Source organism: Hesperophylax consimilis, chromosome 3, assembly GCF_061612785.1.
Source record: "Hesperophylax consimilis isolate HC1 chromosome 3, BYU_Hcon_1.0, whole genome shotgun sequence".
Taxonomy (NCBI): domain Eukaryota; kingdom Metazoa; phylum Arthropoda; class Insecta; order Trichoptera; family Limnephilidae; genus Hesperophylax; species Hesperophylax consimilis.
In genome coordinates, this window is record NC_142838.1 from 18,493,392 (window position 1) to 18,509,310 (window position 15,919).

The window sequence follows — 15,919 nt, forward strand, 5'->3', positions numbered from 1 at the left end:
CAAAGGTTTCTACGGTCTAAAAACATTTTTATTTTGCGTGATCTAGTCATTAAGAATTTCTATCAACTTTACAGCATTTTACACAATTATTCAATTTACAAAATGAAAATATTCAATATGATATGGTCCCGCTGACTCAAGCTTATTAAATTTAAAGCAAATTAGAGAATTTATATTTGTCTTCTTGAGAAAATCTAGTTATCCCCGGTGTTGTATTCACAAATAACAATTTAAACTATATATATGCAATTGTTCGCTTCTCAAATAATACTTATTAAATAAAACATTGTTCAATAATCAGCATTAATAGTTTGGAACATGAACATGATAAATTAAATTGTTTACAGTTACAACCTTATTTCAATAAGTAATAATATTAAAATGTATGTATGTTAAAGTTGGCAGTGCTGGGTTGAGGGCATTTGTGTTTCTTACACAAAGCTAGGATAAACAGTAAACATCTTATTCTTCTATAATTGGCATTAAAACGATAACTGATGCTCTTCTGTATTCATTCATAGAAAACATAACTTCTTGGATAGAAAATTGTTAAAAAATATAAAATTAAGTACAAAATTGAGAAAATATTTTTTAATAAATAAGGGAATGCTGGAATATAAATTGATAGTGGATGCAAGACCATTAAAATTTAACAATAAGAAAAAAATACAAATTAAAATAATTTCAAAGAAAATAAACCACTAATAACGAAAATGTATTAATCTTAAATCAATAGTGGAAATACATTGAAAGATCAAAATATATTTAAAAATTGTTAAATACATTTTGTTAAAACATTTTGTCTTAAATGGGTTTGGATATGTAGTTTTAGAATTATAAACTTAATGGACATAATGTTGTTGCCTTGTGGCGACCCTGTATGGTTTAAATGTTATTTGATTAGTGTGCTGAACACTCACCGATACAATTAGAAAGGAATAAAATAGTCAACATACGTATCTTAGAATAAAGAATAACACTACAACTGCCCTCTATACAAATTTGAGCGGGAAAAAAAAGTTCCATTTAGCCCAATAGCCCATCGCTCGGTCTCACTTACACTCGCTTGACATTGTAGATTTCCATCACATTTGAATTTCACATACACAGTTTTGTATTGGAAATTTAGGTTTCGATTAGGCAAATATTTGGATCATGAAACAGGTCCACAAGGCACTTCTTGTGTTATTCTTTATTCCTATGATATGAATGAATAAAACATGGGAAAATGAATGGAAACACTAATCTATCAGAATTGGATTAAACTAGTGAGAAGGGAGCATAATACATATTATTTATACAAATAATTATTTTCTTTACATTCGTATAACGCTACAAATTCACACACGTCACAGCACAGATTTACTCAATTGACAAAAATTCCATTTATAAGAAATATTATATAATTCTATGGTGAAAAGCGGATAAGTGTGAAAATATGGCTTTATGAAAGTACAGAATTAAAAGGAAAGTATTGCGATTTATCTGAACCAAAACTAAAATTAAAGAAGATACTTACGGCAAGTCTACATTAATAAAGTTATATATTTATCAGTTGCGTGATGCCCTTATAACAAAAGTGGCTTTAAATAATTAATTAAAATACTTAAAATGAGGACAATTTCACTAAGATGACACAAACATTAAGATTGTTGATTGGAACTAGGAGAAAGTGTTTTGTCATTGAAGATCACACTGGGAATAGGGAAGGCCGTCTCGGCAGTCACGGGGGCCAGGAGCTCCCTCACATCCCCCTCGGTCCCCGCTACCGTTCCCGCCCCCGCCCCGTCCACCATGATGTGGTGCGAGGTGCTTCTCTTATGCCCTTTTATTATCGCCTCCACAGCCTTCAGATCCTTAGAGTTGGTTCGCCTATGTCTTAGAACCATATTTGAATTATCTAATAACTGTTTAGCTTCCTCGTCAAAGCTTTTATTGAGCACGATGGAAGCTAGATCCAAGTTCTCCACGCTCTTCAGAGCCAAGTGTTTTATTTGATCCAAGCTTATATCTCGCGAGTTTGATCTTGAATGAACTTTGAAGTCGCGGGATCCAGATCTCGAATGCGTATTGAAGTCTTTGGAGGTAGATCTTGAAAACAAATTGTAGTCCTTAGAATTAGATCGGGAGTGCTTCAAGTCTCTAGAGTCAGTCCTGCTGTGCCGCATTTCAGATTTATCCTGTTCGTCCAGAGAAAGTTGATGCCTGGCTTCCAGTTGAATAGTTTTGGAATCATTTCTAAGGTGTTTGGAGGCCACCAGCACTCGGGAGTTCTTGCCCACTCCAGATTTAGACTGCTGGGAATCCTGGGAGTACTGAGAGTCATTCCTTTGGAGCCTGGACTGGGTCTTGGGTGCTTGTTCCTTGAAGGACTCGGATTGTGTGATAGCGTTGGGACATTCAAGCGGAGTGCCAATGTTAGAGCTTCCTCCGGATGTCAAACCTGATGTAAATCCACTCATACACTCGGCACTCGGTTTCTCTTCAAATACTGAAAAAAATACACAAAAATAAGTTTCAAAATTTACATCTCGATTAACCTGTTGTTCGACAGTATATCCATAAGAATATTATAAATAAGTAATTTCTTTGAATATCACTACCCATTCCGTGGAAACTACTTATTATAGATTACATATCTACCATCTATATGGTAATCAGTCTATCCTACCACATAGATGAATCTACTCGATTTTTAAAAAATAAATAAAAATAGTACAGAATCTACCACCATATTTAAAATGTAAACACATTATTTGGTAAAATGGTACAATTAACAAAAACATAGTTTTGCAAAAAAAAAGTTATTACGAAAATAGAATCAGCTGGGGCACGGCGAAAATTTAGCAACGGCGATCAAGAAGTTAATAGCATTTTAAAACTGTTTTGTGATAATTTTCATACATTTATCAAGGCTGATGATGGATCCTGTGATGTCCTTCTGGGGGTCCAAGGGAGAACAATAATCCAGAGATTTACGCCTTCGGACCAACCACCAGTCGATTAGGAATATTCCAAGTGCTAGAATTTTGATTCCTCCGCAAAGACCGACGTATCTGACAAAAAGAACAAATAAATCAATCCACACAGAAAGAAAAATATCATTAAATAAATAAAATCTCAAATCGTACCATATCACTAAATAGTTATTGTAAATGAAAAGTAAAGAGACAGGTTAATAGACTTAACTCACCTATATCTAAATTGTTCAATATCATAAAGCAAGCAGCGGCCTCCCTTCTTATCTCCACATGTACTCTTCCACAAGAGGCAAGTAGAATCTATCAAATTTCCAAAGAGTATAGGGGCGGGAATATAGCCAAATAGTCTGAATATCACAAACTGCATTCCAAGGGCAAATGAGCGTTCTTCTTCACTGACGGATCTGAAACAAGTATAATAATTACACTCCATGTTAACCTCTTGGGCTAATTCGTTCCCTTTTGGGAACGGCTCATATGGTCCCATACAAATAGCTGTGTCTCCCTTATTATCATTGTTAGAAATATGATTTAAACAGTGTTAGAAAAGAGAAAACACCATGCTTTACATTCATATATAGAAGTTACTCACAGAAGAATAAAAATGTACACCTCTATGAAACCAAAGGTTGCGATTGCAATTTGAGAAAAATTTATGACACTGCAAATGTCTTATTAATTATTTATACACAAAATGAAAAAATAATGGGGTGACAATAATCAGTCTGTTTCATATTTTTATTGTGTTGTTGACAGCGAAAAGCGAAACCAAAGCAGAGGGAATGTTAATGAACAAGACCAATATGTTGATGGGGAAAGTGAAAATTTAGACTATTTCTCATAATGGATTCCGTGCATCGATGGAAACATTACATATATAATATTTACAGGTTTCTTTAACTCTTTGCACGCGGCCGTATCAACTGTTGTTACGGCAAAAAGTCTATACTCACACGCGGCTGTATCAACAGTTGATACGGCAACTTTGACGGCCGATATTCCCGCTCTCTTTCGTCATAAATGTATTTCTTGCTCACTTGGACATTTGTAGAACTATCACGATGCTGACATCTACAAGAATTTCTCAAAAATAAAATTGTATTTCATAAAAAAAGATCGGTAACCAAGTGCGTCTCTTCGCGCCTTTTAGTCCTTTAGTTTACATTTTTGTCAACGGATGGCGTTAGTACTAGTTTGTCATTCACAACTTTTCATAACTAAGAATGATAAGTGATCATGGTGTCCCACTTGTGTCTATAAACACAGTGGCCTAAGTACACACACACCGAGAATGGTTTATTTATGACGCCGAGTGAATGGCGGGACCACATTCAAAAGATACGGTACGTCTTTGTATGAAATTTTATGTTTTTGTTTTTATAAACATCTAAGAGTGTTGACACACGAGGATTTGTTTTCATATTGTGGAGAATAATCTGTTCTGTCTATATAGTCCAATAAATCATGCCAGAATGCTATAATTTGAAATTTAATCGCATGCATAGGTATTTGAAAATATGTACCGCGTACGGGTATAGATAAAACGGAGCAAATTAACGCGTTCAAAAGGTTAATAAAGTATGTACATGAAATAGTAAACTAACCTGAGTACAATCATAAGGAGTGGCATTTGCGTGACAGCCACAATGAATGTCATAAAGAACAGCAGTATGAGGAAGGGGAATATAGTGGTGCAAGGGGGGCTGCAGGGCCCCGCTGTGGCCACGGGCACCACGGTGACTTCAGCAAAGTCCTCCCGCAGCGCTATGGAGGCGGCTGCCGACGAGCCCCCGGCCCCCGTGTGGATGGGGCCCCCACCGGGGCCACCGCCCAGCATCGATAGGTTGCCGTGAACGCCTAAACACAATTATAATATTAATTAATTATATTTTTTTTAAGAAAGACAAACTTTCTTGAGTTACAAATAATAACCGGACAGTAAATTTTGACAATATTTGAAAAACTCCTACAACCATTATTAAAAGCTGGAGTTTGATTGTTCAATTAAATGCCAGACTCCTCGGCGAGAATCAGACGCATTTGTGAATTCAGCAACTAACCAGTGTATTAATATATATATATCTAAATATTTTGTATCACTAAATTGCTCTTCAAAATTGACAATAATTTATTAATTGTATTTCAAATAACTCACAAGCACAGTTGGTGTAGTTGGACCGGGAAGAAAAGGCGGTGCAGCCCGCATGGCATGGGGAGAAGTAGGTCAGCCCATTATTCCCGCAGACCGGTTCCACGTCGGTAGTGCGGCAGGAGCAACCAAAGTTACACGCCGCTGTGAGGTTCACTTGGAAGGGCTCGAGACGAGAAGTACTGAAAAACAAAGAAAAATAAGACAATTGAAATTGAAAGTTTAAATGAAAAATTAAGAGGCAACACTATTATTAGATCTGTTTACATTTAAAACTGCTTGTTGGACTCAATTCGGTCATAATTAAACCATCCTGTTTATCTTTTTCATCCTGCTTCGAAATCAAATTAAGCAATAAGTGGTTCAATAAAAACTGACAGAAAGCTAAGTGCTGTGTATTACTTTTTGAAGATTTTACACAACCTAGAGAGGATTCTTTTTCTAATAGTTTCTTCTTCTTCTTCAATGGCGCTACAGCCCATTTCGAGCCTTGGCCTCCTTTAACATGAGCCTCCACCGCCCTCTGTCCTCGGCCGTCGTCTTCCAATCTGCAACATGGAGTAGTCCTCTGGCATCTTTCCTGACATCGTCCTCCCATCTCAGCCTAGGTCTGCCCGCCTTTCGTTTGCCTCCCGGGTGTCCTGTTAAAACCTTCTTTGGTACACGTGTGCTTGGCATTCGGTGCACATGTCCGGCCCATCTTAGTCTTTGGAGCCGTAAATGAGTAGAGAGTCTGGGAGCTTGGTAGATGTCATATAGCTCCTTATTGTGGCGGATTCTCCATGCCTCTCCCTCTCGCACCGCTCCTAAGATTCTTCGAAGTACCTTTCTTTCGAAGGTGTCCAGCCGTTCCGCAGACTTTGCTGTCAGTGTTCCCGCCTCACATCCATAGGCCAAGACCGTTCTAATAATTGTTTTGTACAGGGTTATTTTGGTTTTCCTATGGACGTTTCGGGATTTGAACACTGGCAGCAACGCGAAGTAAGTGTTGTTAGCGGCTGTGATGCGCTTTCTTACTTCTACTGGGTCTTCGTTGTCCTGCGTTATGATGGAGCCCAGGTAGGCAAACTCTTCGACCACTTCAAAGTTATAGGAGTTTTTAAAATTCACTTTATCTTTTATTCTGCGGTGTGGGGTTCTGGTTTGCATCATGATTTTAGTTTTGTTCTCGTTGATTTGCAAGCCCACCTCTCTTGCTGCAGTCTCCAAAGGGTCAAACACCTCTCTTACAGCCTGTAAGGATCTTCCGACAATGTTAAGGTCGTCTGCATATCCAACTATTTGATTGCTTTTGTAGCAAATGTTTGAGTCGGTAGCAATCATTGTCTTCCTCACGACGTGCTCCAGAACAATATTGAAAAGAGTGGGAGCTAAGCCATCACCTTGTTTCAGCCCCTGGGAGACGTTAAAATCCTCCGTTGTTTCACCTCCTATCCTTACTCGACATCGTGAACCAACCATCGTTGCTTTTACAAGCTTGACTATTTTGGGCGGTATACCAAAATTTAGGAGTATTTCATATATTTTCTCCCTATCTATACTGTCATATGCCTGTTTGAAGTCAACAAATAGTTGATATATGTCTATATCGAATTCCCAGCATTTTGTCAGGATTTGTCGAGTAGTAAAGAGTTGATCAGTGGTGGATCTCCCCCTCCTAAAACCTGCCTGATACTCTCCCAGCAAGTTCTCTGAATGACGTTCTAGTCTTTCTTTCAAAATCGTTGTGAAGATTTTATACGCTGTACAAAGTAGCGATATTCCTCTGTGATTTTCACATTTCAATTTGTCTCCCTTTTTATGTATGGGGCATATTATACTAGTTTGCCACTCTTCTGGTACTCTTTCGGCGGTCCATATTTTTACAATAAGATTGTGTAGCAGGTTTTTCAGATGTTCGTTTCCATATTTATAGAGCTCTGCCGGGATATTGTCTCCTCCCGGTGTTTTATTGTTTTTCAATTTATTTAGGGCAGCCCTTACTTCTGCCACCGATGGCGCTCTAGTCGTTTCATCATTATTTAGCTCATCCGGAATGTGAGTTGGTTCGACTGTCAGGTTGTTATTGGGATTCAAGAGCTGTTGGAAGTATTCTTTCCACCTAGTCTTAATCTTTTCCTTATCTCCTATTATGTCTCCATTACTATCTCTGCACAGGGATGTGTTGGGTTTGAAGCCCTTTTTAAATACATTGACGCCTTTATATGCTTCACGTGGATTGTTATTAACAAAATCATTTTCCATTTTCAACAATATGTTGTTAAAATATAGTCTCTTCTTTCTTTTAATCAAATGGTTAGCATCTCTTCGTGCTTGTTCGTAGGCTTGTCTTTTTGATCTTGTTCCTATTTCTATACATAATTTTCTTAGCTCATTTTTCTTGCAGACGCTCTGTATGCACTCCTCATCGAACCAGGGATTTCTAACCTGCCTAGGTCTATTTCCAATGCCTGATTCTGCCGCTGTCAGCAGTGCATCTCTCAGACTGGTCCAATCCTCTTCTAAATCGTTTGAGGAGAGCTGATCACTCAGTTGGTTTGGTAGGTTTGTTGACAGTGAGTCGTGGTATCTATCCAATCCTTCTGGTGTTTTAAGAGCATCGATGTTTAGCTTTGGGATACTTGGCTGATTTCCTCTTCTATCTCTTGCTATTCTGCATCTATAGCTGGCTACTACCAAATAGTGATCCGAATCACAGTTAGCTCCTCTGTAACTTCTTACATTTGTGATACTGGTCGCCCCTCTTCTTTCAATTAGGATATGGTCTATTTGATTATGGTATCTGCCGCCAGGTGATGTCCATGTCCATTTATGTATATTCTTCATTGGGAACTGTGTTGAAGCTATTATCATGTTTCGTGATTCTGCAAAGTCAATCACCCTTGTTCCATTGTTATTGCTTTCTAATAGTTTATCTGTAGAAAAAAAAAAATTATCTACAAAAAATAAATCTAGTTGATGACAGAAAATTAGTACATTTTCTCTGATTTTTGAATCCAGAATACAATATAAATGATCACACTAAAGGCTAATAAAGAACTAGGCGAGGTATCAGGATGCGAGTGAAGTCGTTTCCTTGAGGCGGCCCAGATTGTCTCCAAAAAAAGTGTAGTTTTTAGTAAGTTAATTTGTATTTTAAATATAAATCTATTGTAACAATGGATCAACATTAACTTCTCATGCGACAAAAGAACCCAAAAAATTTGTATTAGTGCCGACGTATCCAATTGGTAATCTGAAAACAGTTTTGTTTTTTTTGTTACGCAAAATAATATAATACTGTTTGTGGGATTTTTACCTTCTGTACACTTTACAGTTATTTTTTTATTTTATAAATTTTAAAAGATTACAATTTTGGTGATTTTCTCCGTAATAGGCTCATGCCCGCATAGTCGTACATGATTTATGTAGCGGGAGCTCAGCATTTCAATAGTTAAGCCACGTCAAATAAGATGATATTATATTGTAAGATGTTAAGGTACGACAGAGGAGAGTACTGAGTTGCAAGCCACCAACAAATGCTAGCAAACTACTAATAAATCACACCCTTTCTGCATATGGCAAGAGACGCACATCTGCACACCTTTTGCTTGCGGTCTAGCTGTAATTTATTGATTTATCAATTGTTTTAAATGAATTTTTGCTGGGATAAATTACCTGTTGTAATAAGGAATGGTAGTTCCCGCCATCTTGACATTGTCGCAGCCTAGGAAGAAGAGCAGGGCGTAGCAGGCAAGGCAGATGGTGTTGGAAACCAGAACAAACTGCACGGCCCCCTTGGGCCGCAGCTCCAGGCGCTTCAGCAGACAGCCACCCATGAAGATACCGATGCAAGCCCCAGGGATAGCAATGGACCCTGAGAAAGATTGATAGATATTGAAAAAAATGTCATTACGTATTCTGAAGATTCACATGAGAGGACTTAAGTAATGGATTCCCATGATCGTTCATTATCTTTATGTAAGAAGTCGTAGATGCCTCAGGAAGATGTGGCAATTGTGGCACCATGAGGTGAATCAAACACTTTAGTCAAGTCATTGAAAATTATTATAATAATGATGTTAAGACGAGACAATACCCTAAAATAAAGCCAAAATCTTAACGACGTAAGTGAAGCAGCCGTGCACAAAAATATGCAACGCGCGGCCGTGGTGTATTGGACAGACCTGCAGTTGAATTTACCTTATGAAATCTCAAAAATAAAGTGGGAATCTTAACGACATAAGTGATGAAGTCGTACAAAAACAATATTCGGCGTGTGGTCCAGCGTAATGAACGAACCTATGGTCGACTTTGCTGGCCTAGAAAATCGATCTTTCTATGGAATTTATATAAATTATTTCTGATGAATGTATTACTAAAATCTCAAATTCTTTTAGAGGGATTCCCCGGGAAATTACTAATTCATCGTCTAAAAAATAAAATCTGGTGCTTACCGCTAATTTTATAGTTGAAAAATGTTTTAATGGTAAGGTCCTGTTTTTATTATTCTTAAATATAAATAACCTACATCCATAGGGATACCTCAGAAATTATTAAAATGCGAGCGTCGAGCAAACTCCCGTTATCTTACGTCGCCTTAAGACCATAAAATTACGAAATGGATGGCATCTATCATTTACTCTGCGTAATTACCTTCCATATCAGCAACAACAATATCAGGACGAGACATTTAGATACTCACCTGTACCTAGATTGTAGGCAGTTGGCAATACTTTTTCAGAAATATTAGATGCGTTCAACCGCACGGAATATAGTTACAAGAATGCTATAATTACATACCTCAATAATAATTACATTAACATACACTTTCTTCCTTTTATAACTATTACCTACTCATACATAAATTTAAACTTAAATTCATTGATTTTAACTTAAAATCATTAGTTTTCAGAACAATCTCAGGCGAAATTACATAATGATATTTTATGGACATACGTAATAGGTCCTAAAACTATGTAATAACGAAAAATATCCTTATGATTATAATATTACTTAACCTTATTAATATAACTCTATCTTATTGTACTGTGCATGTCTTAATAAATAAATAAAATAAAATGGGTTCTACATAATCTAAATAGCCAATTTTACTTCATGATTACTGTTCCACTAAATTATTGTGCATATCTAATGTTTGTAAAAGCCCTGTATGTAAAAGAATTAAAAGTTTGTTTGGGCGTATAATATAAACAAATAAATAATGTATGGCAGTGAAGCACGGAACTGACGGAGTTCGGATGAAAGTAGAATGAATGCTGTAGAAATGAGATCTCTGAGGTCGGTGTGCGGTAAAACCACGTTTGAGAAATGTGGAGATTCGCAAAGAATGTAAGCATAATGAGTAAGATAAAAAAAGGGACTCTTAAATGGTTTGGCATGTAGAGCGAATGAATGAAGACAGGAGTGTAAGAAGAATATATGATGGGAATGTGAATAGTAGAAGAAGTTTGGGAAGCCCGAGGAAGATATGGCACGATCAAGTAAACCAAATCATCGCTCAAGTTCGTTTTTGTCCAACAGACCATTTTTGGCGAAATTGAGTTAAGTATGCAGTTGTTCTTAGAAAGCATTTATTTATATGTACGATACAAGTGAACAAAAAAATATTTTTAATGTGTTTTAAAGTCTACCGTTCAACATTCCGACATGTTTATCCCACACTATGTCCTACATCCAAATTTAAAACGTGTTTTCTGCAAATTTTAAATATTTGGAACGAATTTTACTTAAAAATAATAATTTCTGTCACTATAAATCATTTTAGTCAGATTAGAATGAGCTAATTTAGTAGTGTATGCGTTTTTCGTAAAAAAAATTTGAAGCGCTATTTCTCCTGATTTACATTTTGGTCAGTTGGATAAAAACGAACTAGAGCGACGAAATAGTTGTGTCGGGCCATGTCAAGGGTTAGAATAACAAAAGGGTATGTATGAATATGAGTGAAGCAAGGGATGTGTGCCAAGACAGAGTTGTTTAGCAGTCCGTTAACTCTGTCTACCTCTGCAATATTTTTTTTATGTAGTGTAAATTTACTTTATTCATAAAAATGTTTTTATTTAAAAGTTTTTGCATGTTTATCGACTACTAGAATGCCCATATTACGGTAGTCATAATCTGATGTATAATAAATTAATATATATATGTTTGTAAATGATACATAAATTATATGCTTGGGCCGCTATCTTGGGCCGGCATGTAGCCAATTTCAAAGTTTTTTGATATTCTTGAAAAATCAAGCCATAAAAAGTTTTTTTTATTAATAGATTGAAACATAGTTTTTTTTAAACTGAGGATTGAACCTTCCTCCCCAGGAACTGGCTCTTAAACTGCTGTGAACTTTTAAATAGTCTTTTAAAACATTTTATTTTTTATTTTTATGATTTGACTGATGATTCAACCTTTCTCCCCGGGGACTGGTGTCAACCACGCCGACAACCACGCCAAATCGCTATTGGTTAGGACCGATATTTATTTTGTATTAGATGTAATGTCACCAATTTCAGAGAAATGCGTACATGTCCGCGTGTGTATGCGTGTTTGCCACCAAAAGTTGATAGAATGCATTGTCATCGACAACGAGTCTATCTACCAAGTTTGAGTTCGATCGGCTGTCAGGAAGTGGGTTAATAGTAGATTTGAATTCATTCATTTCCGAAAACAAAAGTGAAATTCAAATATATGTATTTAAAAATCGTATGTTGTGTAATGCACACCCAACACAATCACACATAAATAAAAATCTAATTATTATTATTAAAGTGGGCATCACATATATTATGATAAATGTTACCTGTAAAAACACTGGCCTGACTCTTTCCGAGACTGAACTGCGTCTCCAGGTATTTGGGAAGGAACACCACAAACCCAGACACGATGACCAGCTCCATGCACGCCCCCAGGCAGGTCACCACGTACACCGGGTTGCACATCAGCCGCCACATGGACACCGGGATATCTAAGCAACAATATAAAACATTCAACTATTAAGTCGGTTTGGATACAAAAATAAATTAATCTCTACAACACTGGCCTTTCAACACAATTTACCCCATCATCCGGCACATTTTGACACAAAGTATTTGTTTTAGTGAAACTTTATGGATCACATATGCAACATCGGTGTACAGGAAGAGTCAACGATGCATCACATATGTGACAGCTGCGTAGATAAGGTTAATAGAGCTGTTAAATAATTGAGAAAGTATTGATAAAATTGGGCAAATGGTCTAAGTACATTTTTGGCACACACTTCTTGTTCAAATTCATACAGGCTCTTCTGGTCTATGAACTTTTGATATGACCCGACTCAAGTTTTTCATCTACTCAATCATGACATGTCTTCCACGGGCGACCCTAACTTTTTGTACTATTAACTTCAGAGTCTTATATTTTCCTTACACTTCTTTCTTCGTTCATCCACTCTACATGTCCAAACTATCTAAGCGACCTTTTATTTAAGGAATCCATTAAAAATAGTAATTACCTTTTATATCCTTGCCATATCCTGAATCTGGTGGCTTGTCTGGCTTAACGGGGGGAGCCGATCCGCATGCGGCAGCAGCCTTCTCCCCGAGGCGCACCTTCTCTTTCTCCCTCGTCAGCACCTTGGGGAAGGAGAAGAAGGGGATGGCGACCAGGATCAGCAACAGCCCGCATAGGAGGAAGCCGCCCCACCACATCCCCACCCACCGGTGGTCATCCGGCTCTGAAATTCATTTAAACTGTGTTTACATCCGTACATATGGACACTTAGTTTGAGGTATTTTACAGAAATTCAAATTAATGTAACATTGTCATCAAATGACTAATCAGCACCTTTTCGTTTCTTTTTGACATTTGAGATGTCCCAGTTAAACGCCGATTCTAGGTCTGTTTCAGCATTCTATCAGATTGTGATCAGCTGACGAGCATAACAACTTGACAGTTGTGCATTTCTCCTGATCAAAAATTACTGTTAAAAAGCTGAAACGGAACTAGAATCGGCGAAAAACAAAATGGCACCGATTGAGATTTCCATGAAAAACCTCAATCTTACCTTTTTTTGTACCAGTTTAGTATTTATGTTTTGTCCATTTACAATTAAAATCAATAAACGAACATCTCCACTTTGGTCAGATATTTTACTGTAAACATAAGTAATATTCATTTGAATTAACATTAGGTTTCAAAAGGGTTAAGATTAGCAGATATTAATGATTGTTTGATTTTTGTGGTGTTAAAAAGTGTTGTTGTATCCTTTTCTTCTTCAGATGGAATTTTTGGTACTTGATTAAACACCCCAAAACATGAACCAACATAATGGCACTGAGAGTGTTACAAATTTTGTGTTTTTATGTAGCACAACACATTTTGATCGTTTAGGTATCATAAAAAGCTAATTAATTATTTGAGCAATAAATCACCTATTTCTATAATGGTGCTGGTAAACGAATCCATGTGGAAAGAAAGTAGATAAGCTCCTAACAGGAATCCTAATACTGGACCGAAAGCCGCCATGCTGTACATACAACCTGAAACAGAAAGAGTAAAAAAGTAAGGATAGGGATAAAGAAAGACAAATAAATATTCGTGGGTTTCAAATAAATGGAAAATATTTGAAAAAATCCTACTACATCCCATCATTGTTTGGTCTTGAAAAAAGAATATGCTTGGTTCCAACGGGAATTTTATTTATCCAGTACCTACTTTTCCCTAACCATATTCACTAGCTGAATTCCAATTTAAATAATGGAACATATTATTGCAAGAAAATTATGCATGTTTTGTTATTTTTGTTTTGGACCAAGAAGGATTCGGAATTCGGTGAGTGGTTTATTTATGGATTCGGACTATCTAGAAGCAACTTGTTGGTATTTTTTGTGTATATAATCTTGGATTTTAGAACTCATTCGTTCGTTTTAGTGACAATCGCATGAAAGTATCTTGGCGTATATTGTGATTGAGTTGAAATTGTGCTTTCGCAGAGATGTTAAGGTGGTAAGTGATTGGTCTTCCTTTATTCTTCCATACCGGAAGGTGGGTTTACAAATAGGTACTATTACTAGTATTATCACCCAATTCCATCAGATACCATTTTTTTTCGTTATTGTTTCCACTTCAAGTTCATCTGAAGCATCTGTCTGCACATCAGCTTCACAGTCCACGACATTGTGTATACTTAAATGTGCAAAAAAAAACTATTAACTATAAAATCTAAGCAGATTTTTTAAGCTTTTTAAGATCATTAAAATAAAAACCCAATCCTAATTTAAAATATAGATAAACATGTCGAATTCCTAATTCCTAATATGCAAAAAATAATAAATAGCACCTGGTTTCAACTTAATAACTACAAGAAATAACTATTTATGTCGTGGGAGATGGTAAAAGATGCATTAAATTTCCATTTTTCTCAATCAAAGTTAAGATTAAAGTTTAGGAAACACGCTTGAATTTATCAAATAACCCAAAATAATACAAAAAAACATATTTTGTGTATGTATACTTCAACCCCCAACTTTAATATTTGTATGGTGCCCTTGTCGTGATTTTTCACAAAAAAACGGCCCTATATTATTATTAACTAGCAGAGGATTTGAACCCATAACGCTCGGGTGTTAACCCGAGGCATTTGTTAACTCAGCCACTAAGCAAATAAGTACTTAGTTTAGTTAGAAAAAAAATTAGTTCAATTTATATTACCTCCCATGATAAAGACAACCATATGAGAGGATTTTTAATAAATGAATATAAAAAAACAACCACCGAAAAAAATTGTTAGTGAAAGTACAATGATTTTGATATAATATTATTTTTTAAAGTCATAATTTAATGTGAGAATAGGCAGTGAAACCTTATTACAGTTATTCCTCTTGACAATAGGCTGAATAATGTACTCTTAACCTTCTCAACCGCCAAACCAGTTATTGTAGGAGGGTAGTGGTAGTAATAATGAGGACTTGGGTATTTAGCCAACCACTATTGAGGGATAGAGTTTCACAAACGAAACTGAGATTTCTAGTGAACAATCAACTACTAGAGTAAGAGCTACACAGACATAGGAATTAATAGACGAGAAGATAATGGCGAGGGGTAAAATCAACTGTTGAAGAACGAAGGGGGTAAGGCTGACTGTGATTCGTCAATAAATCAATCTGACAGTAAATAGGCATCTCGCATTATAATATCACCATTTACTTCTTAAAAGTAAAATCTGCTTTGGAATGAATAGACATTTTTACATGGGAGCGCAAATTACTCGCCACGTTATGAACAAATTTGCGAATCCAAATTCGGCAAAAAAATTCGGTTGTATTTTCAGAGTCGAATATTTCGTTTAAGTATTTAGTTAAGACACTTTTATAAATGTTCATAATTTACTTCCCAGCAACCAACCAGCTTTGTGTTTCGCGTCCAGACGTTTCTCGATATGATAGTATAATATGTTTCTAAAACTGATCTATATTATACGATGTGAATATGCTTAAAATAAAGTAAAATAATGCTTATATATGGAATGTAATACGACAATTGGGTTTATTCTACTTTTCACATCTATTTTTACAAGTTTTCATAGTACAAGTCAACATTTTGCCGTGTTATTTCGTAAAATTAACCGATGATGCCTCGACCATAGTTCGCACAAGAATGATGACGTCACGTTTTCAAATTTCACTTGAGGCCATACGCCAGCCCAGCCGGTTCCAATGGAACCGGTATGGGGAGTGGGGATAATACGCTTTTAATCACTTAGGGCAGGTCTACTAATATTCATATGTCTATGAAGAGCTAGGACAATGGAAGCTTA

The 15,919-nt window shown here is 36.3% G+C and overlaps 1 protein-coding gene across 2 annotated transcripts in view; it reads right to left on the reverse strand.

The window, feature by feature from the left end:
* Positions 1-1,198: 1,198 nt before the first annotated feature.
* Oatp30B (Organic anion transporting polypeptide 30B) overlaps positions 1,199-15,919 on the reverse strand; it is a 179,923-nt gene continuing 165,202 nt past the window's right edge. For both annotated transcript variants that reach the window (XM_089648874.1, XM_089648866.1), the window contains 9 exons: positions 13,536-13,643; positions 12,617-12,838; positions 11,924-12,088; positions 8,788-8,986; positions 5,137-5,312; positions 4,586-4,838; positions 3,194-3,385; positions 2,905-3,056; positions 1,199-2,491 (listed from right to left, as the gene is read on the reverse strand). In XM_089648874.1, the coding sequence (XP_089505000.1) occupies positions 1,644-2,491; positions 2,905-3,056; positions 3,194-3,385; positions 4,586-4,838; positions 5,137-5,312; positions 8,788-8,986; positions 11,924-12,088; positions 12,617-12,838; positions 13,536-13,643 (2,315 nt within the window). In that variant the 3' untranslated portion in view covers positions 1,199-1,643. The remainder of the gene's footprint in view (positions 2,492-2,904; positions 3,057-3,193; positions 3,386-4,585; positions 4,839-5,136; positions 5,313-8,787; positions 8,987-11,923; positions 12,089-12,616; positions 12,839-13,535; positions 13,644-15,919) is intronic.